Source organism: Centroberyx affinis, unplaced genomic scaffold, assembly GCF_046629955.1.
Source record: "Centroberyx affinis isolate AG114_WGS23_722 - 3 ecotype Tasmania unplaced genomic scaffold, CSIRO-AGI_Caff_v1 ptg000559l_1, whole genome shotgun sequence".
In the NCBI taxonomy this organism is placed as follows: domain Eukaryota; kingdom Metazoa; phylum Chordata; class Actinopteri; order Beryciformes; family Berycidae; genus Centroberyx; species Centroberyx affinis.
The window spans coordinates 330001-347123 of record NW_027279202.1 but is presented as its reverse complement, the minus strand read 5'-3'; the positions used below and the strand labels follow the sequence as shown (position 1 = coordinate 347123).

The window sequence follows — 17123 nt, the reverse complement described above, 5'->3', positions numbered from 1 at the left end:
GGCATCTGTGCAGCAGATCACATAAAAAGTGACTTAAAAGTTTATTGCAGAAGTGCACTTGTAGCAACTGATAACGTAATACTGATAATGTAATAATAATGTAATAACTGCCAGATAATGTTGTGATGATTTAAAAAAAAAAAAATCATCAACAACAAAAACAACCTCCTTAGAATAACAGGCTTGGAATAATAATGTAATATTTCTGAAACATTATCAGGAAAAAAATATATCAGTCTGAAAATCTTGCTTATTACATTATTTGACAATGTATTACATTTTGACACAATGGATGGAGTTTATTACATTTTTAATTAAGTTATTAGATTATCTGTGAGTTATTTAATAGCATTTATGGGTTTAATTTCTAGTTATGAAATCTGAACCCTGGTCACGGCCCTGGTCAGACTGTTAAAACACATAAAAAGTCGTCGCTGCTCTTTGCCTTTGCTTGTAGTGTCGGCTACGGTAGCCCAGAGCGGCCAAACCTCTCCGCCCCCGGCTCCCAAGCAGCTCCTCCTCTGGGAGTCAGCGAAGGGTGAGGAGGAGGCTGGAAGGAGTGAATCATGCTAGCTGGCTTCAGGATGACCGCTCTGCTGCACTTAATAGGCTGATACAGACCGAGCCATGCTTACAGAGAGAGGCCAGGGAAACACTGCAGCTACATCACTGCAGCTGGCATGCTAGTGCACAACAATAACACTTCTCCAGTGTCAGCGTTGAGCGCCTGTTTGATTCAGCGGTTTTACAGAAATCTTTGGAGATAAATCGTTGTGATATAGTGCATTTTCCACCAATAGAGAGATCTAACATCCATCTGTGTGTACGAAAGGCAGAAAATCAAATTCAAGTTCAACAACGACTTTGCTTTATTCTCTCTTTGGCGTGTGGCAAAGCGTACGACTCAAAACATACTCACAATAACACAAAACAAAACCCAAACTCTGCCCTCTCTCCTCCCTCTGTCTGAGGTTTGTCACGATTGCAGCGGCGGTGGGAGGATCCTCCCCTCCCACCGCCAGATCGGGTTGCTTTGCTTTGATTTCTGACATGTTACATGTGGCGCTCGGTGTCAGGTTTTAGAGGGGGGGGGGATTCTACTGTCGTTTAGCCTGGAATTTATCCAGTGCCGGGATGCATCCTCCTTTACATTCTGTGCATGCATATGGTGCTGTGCGTTACCGTGAGTCAGCCAGCAGAAAGCAGAACAAGTACTGGAGCCCTGTGCTGTTCGTCTGCTGCCTCCAGTGCCTCTCCGGTCATCAGGGAGAGGAGGAGAGGAGGAGGAGGAGGAGGAGAGGAGGAGAGGAGAGCAGAGGAGGAAGGAGTGAGTCATGCTAGTTAGACTTTAATAAAAACAACTGCCAGGGTCCACAGCCTCGTGTGATGATGATGATGATGAGAGTGTGCTGGTGTCGAACAACTGGTGTCGGGCCGCTCGCTCTCTCTCTCTCTCTGGGAATACTGAGGCTGGAGTCAACTTTGTGTCCGGTACAATTCTCACACACACACACACACACACACTCCTGCTGCAGCCTTCCACTTTAAATCCCTGTGCTCCGACAGCAATAAGAGCTTCGGTTATTGTGCCTCTTGCACCTCTTGTACCTTTACCTGCAGGTTTGCATAGTGCGGCGTGAGATCATACTGGGTCAAAACAACTGCGCCGCAAACGCTATTGGGAGCAGCAGTCACATACGCTTTTACATTTACATAACATTTGCCATTTTGTTACCCAAAGTGCCTTGCAGTACCGTGATTTAATACATTTTATTAATCTGAGCGGCCTCAGTGGAAATTAAACCCGTAACCCTGGCAGCGTTAGTGCCTGGGCTGAGTAATGCAGAGCCACTGTGTTTACTATATCCATGTACAGCATGCATACCGATGCCACAAGTATATTGTTATTGTTCCTGCTATGTGTCTAGATAAGCAATATGAGATGTGATTTGATAAACTCCTAGATTCCTAAATGTCTTAACAACACTTAGCGGATATTGCTTCAGCAGCTGCGGCCCGTCAAGCTATGAGGCAGCTCAGAACCGTAAAAATGTCAAATGACGAGGTTCATTTTACAAGGGGAAATGCAAAACTCACACACATGTAGAGTGTATGAACACACGTGCACATACACACACACACACACACACACACACACACACACACACACATTGATGGCTTGCACCAGTGGGACCAGTAGTGAAGCGACTGCCAACAGAACTTGCTCTCTATCACTGAGGGATGTGTAAATTCCGGTGTCCTGGCGCTGGTTTGGCATCTATATGTCTGTATCTGTGTGTGTGTGTGTGTGTGTGTGTGTGTGTGTGTGTGTGTGTGTGTGTGTGTGTGTGTGATGTGTCTGTGTGTGCTGTAAGATACAGTGTCAAACATAGACATGCCTCCTATCAGACATGTGCAGGCTACACGAGGGTGACACACATATTTTGTAGGGAAAATTCACACAGCCTACCCCCCTATACACACATATTCACACACACACACACACACACACACCCTTTGCCCCTTTGCAACACTATCACACTAGATAATCGTCATCACCTGTCTCTCTCCCATATCAGCTGAGTTCAGCCCAATGATTCTCATCCTGAAATCAGTTATCCACCATTTGAAATATGAAACACTGGCAAAATGTAAGCAATGTAGCATTCTAACATCAATAAATCATCACCACATTAATATTGAAACATCAATTTAATTACCGTAAATAAACGAGACCAGTGCGGAGAACATTGGCAGCCTCTACTCTGCATCCTACATTGTTTCTCCACCTGGTGGATTTGGAGGGAAATCTGCTGGTAAAGTAAAGTGAAGTGAAAAGTGTAAGTGAAAGAAAAACAAATGATATGTTGATGTTTAAAAACTCTACGCGCAGCACCTTTAAAAAAAGTGCATTCACTGTTAAAACAGTGAATTGTGATCACCGTCCATTTGTGGTGATCTGTACGTTTTTATGCACTCATGGTACTGTAAGGCACTGTGGATAAAAGCGTCAGTCATATAGCTTTTGTGTTTTATGATTAGTTAATTATCTTAAGGCAATTATTTTGGAATGAAACCAGTGTGGTTCTCAATTTCAGTGTCTTTCAACAGTAGAGAACAGATCAGAAACAACAGCCTGCACAGCTGTATAGAGGCTGGGATTTGATCTCCACTGACAGAATGGCCTTTTCTGCTACGACACCAGTCCACACACACACACACACACACACACACACACACACACAGGGACACTCTCTACCCACAAACCCATGCCAAGACAATGGCCTGCTAATCCTTGCGTCTGATTGGACGAGTCCAGATTACCCAGAGGGCACCAGCTGTCGGGGAGCGGAGCGGCGGAGAGGCCCAGTTTCCTCAGTATCAGCACAGACACACTCCACTAGTCCTGCCACTCCGCTCTAACGCTGACTTCACACACAGTTAGCCTGCGAGTCGTCTCACACCAACACCGAGTCAGAATACAACTGAAGAGTCTCGCTGCTAACGTCTATACTGTATGATTTGTCAGATTGTTGTGATGTTCACCGTGTCCATAATCATTAAACCAACATGTTTTCTTGCTGTCAACGGACCGTATTCGTCACTGCTGCCAACAGAATAACAAAAATGGTGGGAATTAATGCCACTGTGATGCTAACAGGCTTTAGAGCAGCGCTGGCCAGTTAGCTGTATCCCACAAATACCTGAATGTGTCGTGGGCGAATCTATTTATAGCCTCCGCTTTCTCAACCCCTCCATCCTGCAGCCGTTCACTCCTTTATCCGCAGGGTGTCTGTGGATCCTTACAGGCTGAAAAAAGTCTCAGTTTAAGGCCTTAAAAGGTATTAAAATATCCTAAATGCAGCTACGAGACGTCTGATGTATTTTCACCATGCAGTGAGGTTTCTTGCGCTGCATGTCCGCTCTTAGATGAATACAGGACAGAGTTAGTAGTACAGTATGCAAAACAAGTTTTTCACGTCCTTTAACAATTAATTTTTTGTCGTCTTTTTGCTTATACTGCCCCTTTATTGTTTCATAAATGTAATTATCCCCATTATTTAGTCTTAAATTGAAATCCAGGTAGCATTAAAAAGGTCTTAAAAAGATCTTTAAATTGGTTTTCTGAACTCCGATACCCTGATCCATCTTTCCCCTCCTCCACCTCTGTTTCCCCTCTTTCTTCCACACCCCCTACCCACACACACACACACAGCTTTCATCCCTCCTTCCCTCAATCCGTCTATCCCCAGTCCAGCCTCAGAGGGCCGAGCCGAGCCAAACTGAGCCAATTCAACAATGGAGGGAGAGGGAGGAGACAGGAAGCACTGACTGACACACTGCTGAACAGAGATAAGAGCAGATCGGACTAAATACTGGCATGAAGGGAGGGAGAGAGAGGGAGAGAGAGAGGGAGAGAGAGAGGGAAGGAAGAGGGAAAGCAGGAAGGGGGAGAGAGCGAGAGAGAGACGGAACTAGAAAGATAGACTTGTTTGGATTAGACTGAATTGAATTGAAATGAAAGAGGAGAGAGGGTGGGAGAGAGACGAGAGAGTGAGAGAGAGAGACAAATGGATAGAGGGAGAGAGATGGAGGGAGATAGTCAGAGAGAGAGAGATGGAGAGAGACCGAGAGACAAGGAATGATGAGAGTGAGAGAGAGAAATGGAGAGAGAGAGAGAGAGAGATTTGTTTTCAGTGTTGTCGACTGAGAGGCTTTGCATTGGCCTAGTTTCTCCTCTATTATATCCTCTGTCTATCTGTCTGTCTGTCTGTCTGTCTGTCTGTCTGTCTTCCTGTTTATCTGTCTGTCTGTCTGTCTGTCTGTCTATCTGTCTGTCTATCTGTCTGTCTGTCTGTCTGTCCATCCATCAACACTATCTCCTCTCTGAGTAAGGCGCTGATGTATTTATTCTATATTAAAGTAATAATCTGCAACATTTTTCATGTAAATGTCTGCTCTTCTTCTCTCTATCACAAACAGCTATAACACAATAATGATCCAACCTATATCCAGTTGATGGATATAAATGCACACACACACACACACTAGCAAAATCTCTTTCATAAACATATTCCTATGCTGTATTGTGACTCTATTAGTGAACATAAATCCCTAATATAGCTCCTGCCATGGAGGCAGTGCAGTGTAAACCCACCTAACCTCCGTTTGCCCAACTTTGTATTTGTGTAGCAGAGTTTAGCGAGCTTATTTGAAGCAGATATAAATCAGAGGGATACAATCCTCGAGTACTCATACACATGTTCTGCAGAAACCCGAGCAGAGGTTTGGAAATGATAGCAGCTTGTTTTATTTTATGCGACGAGGGAATTAATTTCCTGATTGGAACGCATCCTGGAAACAGACGTAAACCGAAATGCTTTTGATGTCGTCGGGAGAAGAAGGCGCAGTGGAAATGTGCAGAGTGACGTCTGCATGCCTGATCCACACTGACATTCTGCTAGCTTTCATTTACATTTTTACATTTTAGACGTTTAGCTGACGCTCTCATACAGACTGACTTACAGCGTCCATGCTCTCTTTCTCCATTCTCTCTCTCTCTCTCTCTCTCTCTCTCTCTCTGTCTCTGAATGATCAACACCTATTTTAAGTTGTGTTAAATTGTTCCCCTGTCCTCAGCCTCACAGCCAAAATGCCTGTTTATCCTCAACACATGTTTCTGAGAAATCAAATGAGTGATTGCAAGCATTTGTAATCTGATTTCTGATTACTCTCATGACACTTATATTGATATTTTTTGGTTTTTTTTATTTTGGGGTATTTTTTCATATCATTCATTCATTCTTTCTGTTCTTCTTCTGCTCTTCTTCTGCTTTTTCCCCATTCTTTTCACTCACACATTCTACTTAACATGTTTGTTTATTGTTGTTTATTTGCTGTATCCTATTATTGTTGCTGTAATGACCCAATTTCCAGATTTTCCTTTTTTTTTTTCTTCTTACATTTACCATTTAAAAAACAAAATGCGGTTTGGGTTATGTTTGGTTTTAGTGTAATTTATTTGCACATACAAATGAGAAAATGTGAAAACAAAGAGTGGAAATATTGTGCATTGAGCAACAGAGACCAGATGACACTAAAACTTCACATGTGTACCTTCACAACATCTACAACTGAAATATAACCCAAAATCATTATTTCGCTTTCTGTTTGGCATCAGTCTGAGTACATGCACTGACCTCTCTCTCTCTTCTCTCTCTCTCTCTCTCTCTCTCCCTCTGCAGGAACGACAGAGCGGGTGTGTCTGATCCAGGGGACGGTGGAGGCGCTGAACGGCGTCCATGACTTCATCGCTGAGAAGGTGAGGGAGATGCCTCAGAGCACCCAGAAGACAGAGCCGGTCAGCATCCTGCAGCCGCAGACCACCGTCAACCCCGACCGCATCAAACAGGTCAGTCAGTCAGTCTATCTATCTATCTATCTATCTATCTATCTATCTATCTATCTATCTATCTATCTATCTATCTATCTATCTATCTATATATCTATCACCATCAATAAGTCATCACCACATTAATTTTGAGACATTAGTATAATCACCATAAACAAACCAGTCCATCAGTGGTCAGTCTGTCAGCCTCTATCAGCCTCTACTCTGCATCCTCCATTGTTTCTCCACCTGGTGGATCTGGAGGGAAATCTGCTGGATCGCTTTACGGCACAAAACAGGAAGAGGTTCTGTTCTTCCAGAGCAAACGGCGCTAAAGCTGAAAGAGTTTCTGGCAGCAGATGGTGGAAGGAGGGAAAGTAAGGTGGAGAAATCACTTCCGACATGTTTGATTCTCTTCAGGAAAGTGAAAGAGGAAACAAGCAGGGAGGCGGAGACAAGTAGCAACATGTTCTTTGTGTCAGGAAGCAACAGGGTTTATGGGAAATATGGTCTTGATTTTGAGAAACACTAGTACGAACTAGAAGGGCACTCGGAGAGCGCAGACCTCCGCCAAGGTTAGTGCTATTATTGCTTGTTCGTGAGTCGGATCCGGATCCACGCCAAAATTTAACGGGTTCTTCCTTGGCCCATGCTACACCCTTCCACCAAGTTTCATGAAAATCGGGCCAGTAGTTTTTCCGTAATCCTGCTAACAGACAAACAATAAGACAAACAAACAAACGGCACCGAAAACATAACCTCCTTGGCAGAGGTAGCAACACTACAGGTGTGAGATAGAGATAATGATGATAATGATATATTGCTGTTTATAAAGGCTACATGTAGCAACTTCAATTATCCCTGTGGGGAAATTGAATACAGGAGAGAAAACAGAATATAAATAAGAACAAAGGACATGGAGGGGTTTTATAAACATAGGCAACTGACAATTCAACACTAGAACAAGAAAAAGAAATGTATGAAGTATGAAAAAAGTATGTTTTACAGCATTAAGATGGTGTGCAAAGTAGAAATACTATTGTATTCTATTCTAATCTAGGAAATCCCAAAGTAGCTGAGGCTAATCCTGGTCACTCTCAAGTTTGTTTATAGCCACAATACAATTGTGTGTGTGTGTGTGTGTGTGTGTGTGTGTGTGTGTGTGTGTGTGTGTGGTGTGTGTGTTTCTGTGTGCACGTGCTGCCAGCTCTGTCTCAGGCGAAGGGGTGTGTGAGGAAAAGAGGGAGGGAAGTGTTTGTCTTTGGAAGAGAGAGCTGGAATAGCAAACTGTGTGTGTTTCTGTGGCTGAGCTGAAGTTGTGATTTTCTGTTCGAGTGAAGCTGGACGAGGCAAGAAACTGAGGGAGAGAGAGAGGGAGAGAGAGAGGGAGAGAGAGAGAAGATAAGGGAGAGAGAAAATATGAGAAGTTAGAGACAGAAAGAAGCAGAGAATGAGGAAAAAACAGAAAAGAGGCGCAAGGGACCAAGAGAGGGGGGGAAAATGGGAGAGAGAATAGAGAGAGAGAGTGAGGGAGAAAGACAGTGAAAAGAAAGAGAGAGAGGGGGCAGAGAGAAAAGGAGGGGGGGCAGGGACAGAAGAAAGGAGAGAAAGAGGGAGATGGAAAGAGAGCGACTAAGAGAGAGAATGAAAAAGATAAATAGAGTGAGGGAGAAAGAGAGAAATAGTAAGAGAGAGACAGAAAGGGGAGGGAGAAAGAGAAAGAGAGAGGAAGGAAAAGAGAGAGAGAGAGAGGGAGAGAGAGATCAGATTCATTCAGACAGGATGCAGTGTGTGAGGTGTGAAGAGATACACTCCACATGTGACATGAACCATGGGCCACCACACACACACACACACACCCACACACACACACACTCACACACAGCGACACATCGAGACACACACACCATGCCAGCAACCTAAACATCCACACCAACAGGAAACAGTCTCCTGCCGAGGGAGGAAGTGTGACCGAGTGTCCTGATCCAGGGAATACACACACACACACACACACAGACACACACACACACACACACAATGATGTGTGAGAAGTGGCAGTGGTCTGACTGAAGGACATGGAACTCCCATATAATTGCAGCTTTCCATCCCGCTGCTTTCCTATGGTATTCACTCACTTTGCTCTCTCTCTACTCTCTCTCTCTCTCTCTCTCTCTCTCTCTCTCTCTCTCCCTCTCTCTCTCTCTCTCTTTCTCCCTCGCTCTATTTGGACCAGATTATTAAGTACAGGGTTTGAAGATGAAGTCATTCTTTAGACATACAGACAGTTGTTGTTGAGTTTGTAAGTTGGAGTAATTCTAGATTTCCATGTACTCAAATCATTTGAGTGTCATACTTTTTTTTTTTTTTGCACCTAAATGTGAAGAGTTTTCCAAAGTATAGTATTTTACATATCTCAGTCAACAAATCCCTAATAAATGCATTTTGAAATAACTAAATAACTTTGTAGCACGACAAAATGCACAGTAGAATGAGATGATGGGGAGCAGCACCAACTTTATGTACAAATCAACCAAGTCTGAATTCAAGGTGATTATAGTGTAGGGATAATTCATTTAATTTTTTGTTTTTTAAATACCAGAACACAGTGGTGAGATGCATCATTCTTCCAAGTTTAGTCTAAATCTATGCTGTTATATAAAGGAAAATGTACAGCTAGACAGTCATTATAACAAAATGAGCCCCAACAGAGCGAGTCAAGACCTTGACATTAAGTTCCTTGCACATGATCCCACTTATTACACAGCTGTTCCCCAAAGACATTAATCACTTCACATGAAACACTTATTTAAAATGATTTTATTACAAACTAAGGCAGTTCACAAGCTACCACCGAAAAATACTTAAGCAGGATCTGCAGCTAGCATCCTTGGCTACACTGTAGCAGAGCTGTAACCATAGAAACGTCTCTAGCTAGCATCCATGGCTACACTGTAGCAGAGCTGTAACCATAGAAACGTCTCTAGCTAGCATCCATGGCTACACTGTAGCAGAGCTGTAACCATAGAAACCTAAACCAATCCACTGTTCAGCCTCTAACCAGCAGTCTAAAGTTTGGTTCTCTCTGAATAAATTAATAAAAGTAATATTGGAAAAATCTTCCATGTTTCTAAACTGATTAGCCGACTGTTTGTCTGCAGTAACCAAGCAGCAGCATCTTCCTGCCACAAGGTGGCGCCACCTAATTTTATTCGAAATCAACTAAATGCGCTTTCTCACTGTATTCATTTATTATTTTCAAACACTCACCATGTTTTTCAGTTCCACTGACTCTCAGTGTATGACACACTCCATTATGCTGCTCTTCTTTATAACAGTTCAATAAATAATTGTTACAGAAAACAAAAAGAGAAAAAGGAATCAGCAGAATGGAGTGGACTTGTTGACTTGTTGAGTGACATGATGAGATGTGAAACAGCGATCTGGAATTCAGAAATTACAGACCTCAGAACGCCTTCAAAATAGAGCATTCAACAAAGCTGTGTACTAAATCACAATATTGTGAACAAAGAAACAAACAAATGAACGAACATAAGGAGAGAGATCTCCAGCCCCCTCTCACACACACACACACACACACACACACACACACACACACACACACACACACACACACACACACACACACGGCACTGTAAGGCACTTTTCATAAAAGCGTTCACTAAAATGATGTTTTTGTTTTTTCATCTCAGCAGTCCATATGCAGCTCGTTCCGCTGCTGTTTGTACAGTAGAGCCCAGCACCAACACCAGCTGTGTAATGGAGTTCAATTAGTCCGCCCATTGATTATGATCCCAATCTGTTTAAGTGATTATCATCCTTCTCTCTTCATGATTGCTCTCTATTGATTAACCAGGTCTGGCATTGTTTCCATCTATTGACTCCTCGGGCCCACCAGACACAAACACACACACACACACACACACACACACACACACACACACACACACACAGGCACATACACCACATTTAGTTGTGTATTGTTTAGAAGATCAGATTTTATCCTTCACTTCTTCTACTTCTCTCTTCTCCACACAAATTTTCTTATGAGAATATTATTTCTAAATATTTGAGCCGTTTGTCAAATTGATAGAGCCAAATACGGGAGGAGAGCTTATTTACTTCGATAATATGGTGATACTAATTAACTAAAACTACACCAAAGACTTAAATTAGGTATGAAAAAATGTTAAGGAAAGCATAAATAAATATATAAAAAAAGTCATCTTTATGAAAAAACTTAAACAGTGATGTTCGCCTCCCAATTAATTACTGAAATAATAATTAAAAAAAATGTCCCTAATAGTTTGCTGTTTTTTTTCCATCCCCAGCTCTGGTGTTGCACGAGTGTTGCGTATGTTTCCCCTGCTGCAATTTCTCATCCTCTGTCATGAGCAGAATTTGGGGGAAGGGGAGGGAAGGGGAGGGAAGGGGGTGCTACGCCTTTATAGTTATGAATAATTATAGTTATCAGACTCACACACACACACACACACACACTCCTCGGAGACAGAGGTTTTTGCAGAGTGCACAATTCTGAGGTGCAGTTATGAGCAGAGTTTTATGCATAATTAATCAATACTGGGTGCACACACACACACACACACGCACACACACACACACACACTCTCTCTCTCTAACTTACCCACTCCCACTCCCCATGTCCATGCACACAGTAAGGTTCAACTGATTTGGGTTTTTGAAGGCTGATGCAGATCCTGATATTTTTGTAGTGAAGGTGAAGCTGCTGATATAGACGATATTTTTTGCCAATATTCAGTAGCTTTACATTTGACCATTTTCATGCCAAAAACTTGCAAATCTTCAGTGTTTCCCCCCAGAATTATATTCCTGGTGGAGAATTTTCTTCTTCTTTGTCAGGGTGGAAAGTCTCTGAAACAGCATCCAGACCATCCTGGGACACTAAAACTCTCCACTGAAACCCAGACTGATGACATTCTTTTAATTGTGTTATCAGCTCTTTAAAGCAGGAAGACCCATCTCACCTATTCAATGGTAGCGAAAGTCTGGGATACATTAAGCCTTTAAATGAATAATTCATTTGCAAAAAAACATTATTCACTGATTAAAAATGAATAAATACAACGTGCAACGAAAATAAAATGTCACTGATGGTTTCCCAGGCTGTGTTTCTGCAGCTGGAGGAACCTCCATCATTATCTGATATCTAACATGATATCTGACATGGTATCTGATATTTAATAAAAGCCAAATATCAACCTGATATATCAGTCTGACAGGATACATTTTACAGTACAGAATTACATACAGTATTTCGAGTACATACAGTACCGGTCGAAAGTTTGCACACACCACATTGTTCTTTATTTTTTACTATTTTTCACATTTTAGAATAACAGCAAAGACATCAAGACTATGAAATAACACAAATGGAATTATGCAGCGACCAAAAAAGTGTTAAACAAATCAAAACTGTCTTATATTTTAGATTCTTTAAAGTAGCCGCCCTTTGCCTTGATGGAAAGGCAAAGGCTTTGAAAAGAAATTCATACATAGGATCAACTTCACTATTTATATTTGTCTAAGAAATTTATTTCAAGCATTTAAGCAGAAGCCTTTAGATCAAAATGGCTTTAAGATAATGAAGAACATAGAACATTCAGTCAGGTGGGTCCAAACTTTTGACTGGTCGTGTATAGACACACGTATAGGAAAAACCTTTCTGTACACAAATACACTAAGTGAACAAAATATGATGACCACCTTCCTCATATTGTTTTCACCTTTACGGCTGAAGTGGATTTAATATGTGAAATGAGCAGAGGGTCGTAGCTGTGTGGTCGGGCCTTGGTGTTCCTGATGTTTTGTGTGCTGGGTTTATATCTGGTCTGCCAGCGCAGATGAACTTGAGTCTGACTGACAGTTGAGTAATGTTGTTTTGGAAGAGCGCAGAGCTGCGGGGAGACGAGCGGACTAATAGCTGCTGATATTTAGCCACTTATAATAGAGGGTGAATCCCCCTGTTGCTCTTTAGGCTATTTATAACACGTCAGAGAGGAGACTAAATGGGTTTGTGCAGTGCTTGACAACACACACACACACACACACACACACACTCAGATATAGACACACGTACATGCACAAACACACACACACACACACACACACACAGATACCCCAAGACCAGGGTTGGGGAAAGTTTGCTCTGTTTTTAAAACAGTAAGCTAATTTTATTTATATCAGGATATTAGATGGATTGTGTTTTTTTCAATTTGCAGCATTTTGTCTGCACCAGATGGGATGTTGCAGGATTTTCACTTAAATAAATAAAAATAATAATTGCTAACAAGAATGAAACAAAATGAAAGATTTTAAAAAAGTAACTAATAAAAGACTACAAGAAGTGAAAAACTAAATTGTTAAGTTTCTAGTTACCACAAAAGTAATAAGTATAAGTAATAAGTATTCTAATGCTAGTACTCTAACAGAGATGAGTACTTAAACACACACGCACACACACACACAACCGGTGTAATTACCTGTACCTCCCTGGGCTATTAGTAAGTTGAGCTGTTTGGCTAACCATCCGCTAACCTCCACAGTATCCACATACACACGCACGCGCGCACACACACACTCACACACGCATACACACACATGCAGACACACGCTCACTGGGCTATTAGTAAGCTGAGCGGTCTTGCTATCCTCCACAGAGTTTTAAAAGCATGGTTGTCATTGTGGAAACACTGTTGTGACCAAAACAACATAAAGTCACTTTGATCTGATGAATGGACTTCATATGAAAACACACACGCGCTCGCGCACACACACACACACACACACACTCACATATGCACATGCTTCTGAAAGATGAATTGGCGTCCAGTGCGGTGCAGCCGGTGATGTCTACTATTTCGGGTTGTGGATATCATTTCTTCTTCTTCTTGTTGTCAAGAGCGCGGCTGTTGCAGCATGTGGTGTTGGCATTACTGGTTAACCCCTGGGAACCGGGCGAGAGAGGCAGGGGCAAAGAGAGAGAGAGAGAGAGAGAGAGAGAGAGAGAGAGAGACAGAGAGAGGGAGAGACAGAGAGAGAGAGGGGACAAACAGAGCCAAATGGAGAGGCTGAGCGGCTGAGTGTGTGACTGAAAGCTGGAAGCAGATCTGAACTCTTGTTAGCCGACAGCTGCGGAGTGACGGGGCGGCTCGCTGGAAGAAGCAGCTGCTGCAGGAGGAGCGGAGCGACGACTCGCCGCACCTCAGGGCCGCGGGACGGGGCGACGGGCGGCCCGGCCCGGCGGGATGATTTATGAGCCGCGTTAATTGTTTCATTGCCCCTAAAGAGATTTTGAACTGCACACGGATGAGGAGAAATTTACCGAGGGGTTTTTATTACTTTTATTGTTGACTGTTTGCTTTTGTTTTCCCTAAGTACGCTCTTGTAAAATGTAATTATACAGCCGCATCTAAACTGCAGCACTTTCTAATGATATAACTGAGAGTTTTGGTCCAAATGAGATATCCAATTGTTTGGATATCTCCTACTTTTACAAAACGATTGATACGCACACAAAATGAAAAGAAATAGTTCTTTAAATCAGTGATTCTCAACCTTTTTCATATCAAGGACCCCTAATTTAGTACACTTTAGGGCCACGGACCCCCATTTGATGAGATTTTGTCTCTCTGACCCAAATCTGAGAATATTTTTATTGTTAGATATGATTTTGTCCAGAATCCCATGACTATCTGTATTGCAGGTAGAGAGATAACAGTGAAACTATGATCAAAACAGTCATTCTTCTACATTCTCTAATTGTGTTAACTTCTTGTAAATGAAGTAATGGTGAAGTTTAACAATTCATCAATTTGCTGGGGACCCCCTGGAAGCCCCTCAAGGACCCCTAGTGGTCCCCGGACCCCACGTTGAGAACCACTGCTTCAAATGACAGTAGGTAACAAAACTCCTCTGGTGAAAAAAATACAGCTTTTTACAAATTATTATATTTTAATGATACTGAATGAGGAACTGGATTTACATAATTGGTAGAGTCAGCCAGGCAACACATTCCGACCATGCTCATAATTCCCACAATGCACCATGTTAACCATGCTTTACTGGTTGCTATGACAACTCTAAAGGTATCCAGGGAACTAGTTCATGAAGAAAACCTCTCAAACAGAACACATTGGTAGTTGTCGTTTAAAAGTCGTGACTTCCTCAAGGACGTTTTTTACTGTGCTTCTGGGTAATTTGGTGACACCATTTTGGCGTCGCCTACCTGTTGCATCACAATCACCCTCATACTGAATCACCATCACCCTCATATTGAATCACCATCACCCTTGTATTGACAGGACAGAACGCCCTTGAGGGAGTTATTGTTGTAATATGACGTTTTGGAAATGAACTCCAGAGCCTGGGATCAGTATCCAGTGAGATCAGCTGTGAGCGGCTTGTGGTTTTGCTGTTATTCTATCGAGTGTTGTGGTCTTGTTGTCGGACTATTTCTGGCCTGGCCCGGTCTGGACTGGACTCTTTACACACCGAACACTGCAGCACGGTGCAGGACGGTGGCCACACACACACACACACACACACGCGCTCACCAACATGCGTATAGCCACACACATGTACACACGCTGGCTCGGGTCGGGCTGTTTTTCCTGGCCGCTCCCTCCAGCCACTTCCTGCAGGAGAGAGGCCGTTTCCTGTGACCTTTCACCCCTGGCAACAACACCTGCTTCCTACTTCCTGTTATTGCCTCTCAGCACAGGAAGCTCTCGGTAAATGTCGGGGGAAACGCAGAGTCTGGTTCACTTTGTGTCAGATGTGAAACAAGTGGGAGGTTTAGATTCTTAGCTAACCCGGGAAGTTAGATTTCAGTCTCAGACAAATTCAACGCTCTAGCTAAGTGCTGTGTTGTTGTTGGTGAATGAATGAATGAATCTTCATCCCCTAACCCTAACCCATGCATAAAAGAGAAGAAAAGGACCCAACATGTCATCGCTGTCAGCTGAAAACTTTGTATCTCCAAAACAGAATTTTCTCATCCAATATAAAAATCACGAAAATTGCAGGTTTTCAGATGACAACAGTGATACGAATATAAAAACATAAAAACAAATATATAAACAGCAGACATTGGCATTGACAGCATCATTCATGATGTCCATTCATTATTATCGTTGTTGTTGTTGTTGTTGTTTGTGGTAGACAGTACGTAACTATTCTATTCTATTCTATTCTATTCTATTGCAGAGGTTAGACTGCGGATCAGGGATTTACACTCTTAAAGATTCTTTTCTTTTTGTTACTTTACTTTTGTCTTTTTTTTTACTCTCAGTCCTTTAAGCCACAGTCTGTGCTTATCTCTTTAAAGTGCTGACTTAACAGAAAATCTCTCTCTTCCTCTCTCTCTCTCTCTCTCTCTCTCTCTCTCTCTTCCTTTCTCTCTCTCTCTCTCTCTCTCCCCCTCTCTCCTCTCTCTCTCTTTCCTTATCTATTGAAAGCATTGGTGATTGAGTGTGTGCAGTAGATTATCTTGGCCGTTATTTATACTTTACTGCATTGTTTTACACACACACACACACACACACACACACACACACACACACACACACAGTAGAAACCCAGTTATGTCTTTTTAATTACTTTTTCTTTCTTTCTTTCTATCTTTTTTCTTTCTTTCTTTCTTTCTTTCTTTCTTTCTTTCTGCTTTATTTAAAAGCACATACTGTATATGTGAAGAAAATTTTTGAAGACTGAAATGAAAGTCATAAACACACACAAACACACACACATTGAAACATACACTTTCTCTTCACTCTTTCTGAGATGCTTGCTCATGGACACACACACACACACACACACACACACACACACACACACACATACACACACACACACACACACACACACACACACACACACAGTGTTTCCTGTTCCTGGCAGAGGGATGTTTTATGGTGTTTCTGACCTTCCTGCTTCTGGGCTACTGGAGAGAAAGATCACTGCAAAACCTCTATTGATCTGAACTGAGGAGAGGAGGAGGGAGGAGAGGAGAGGAGAAGAGAGGAGACGAGGGGAGGAGAGGAGGAGTGAGGGGAGGAGAGGAGGAGAGAGGAGAGAGGAGAGGAAGAGGGAGGAGAGGAGGAGAGAGGAGACAAGGGGAGGAGAGGAGGAGAGGAAGGAGGGAGGAGAGGAGGAGTGAGGGGAGGAGAGGAGGAGAGAGGAGACGAGGGGAGGAGAGGAGGAGAGGAGACGAGGGGAGGAGAGAGGAGATGAGGGGAGGAGAGAGGAGACAAGGGGAGGAGAGGAGGAGAGAGGAGAGGAGGAGTGAGGAGAGGAACGAGAGAGAAGAGGAGAGGAGGAAAGGAGAGGAGGAGTGAGGAGAGGAGAAAAGAGGTGGAGAGGAGGAGGGAGGAGGAAGAGGGGATTGAAGGAGGAGAGAGGCAGAAGAGGGTGAACTGGAAGGGAGGAGGAAATAGAGATGGAAAGGAAGGGAAGAAGGAGAGAGGGGAGGGATGGAGGAGAGGAAGGAGAGAAAGGAAGAGTGAGAAAGGAGAGAGGGAAGGAAGGAAGGAGGGATGGGGAGGAAGGAGAGAAAGGAGGGAGGAAGCAGTGAGAGGAGGGATTGAGGATATTACATTATCTGTCAGTTCATTACATTAACAGGTTTTACAGCTTTTCTGACCCATTTAGAGACATTTTATTACATTTTAAAATG

At 42.8% G+C, this 17123-nt stretch overlaps 1 protein-coding gene across 1 annotated transcript in view; it reads left to right on the top strand.

Annotated features, from left to right (window-relative positions):
- The first annotated feature begins 6250 nt into the window (after positions 1-6250).
- LOC139643086 (RNA-binding protein Nova-1-like) overlaps positions 6251-17123 on the top strand; it is a 25019-nt gene continuing 14146 nt past the window's right edge. The window contains exon 1 of the mRNA XM_071518242.1: positions 6251-6412. Within this exon, the coding sequence (XP_071374343.1) occupies positions 6332-6412 (81 nt within the window). The 5' untranslated portion in view covers positions 6251-6331. The remainder of the gene's footprint in view (positions 6413-17123) is intronic.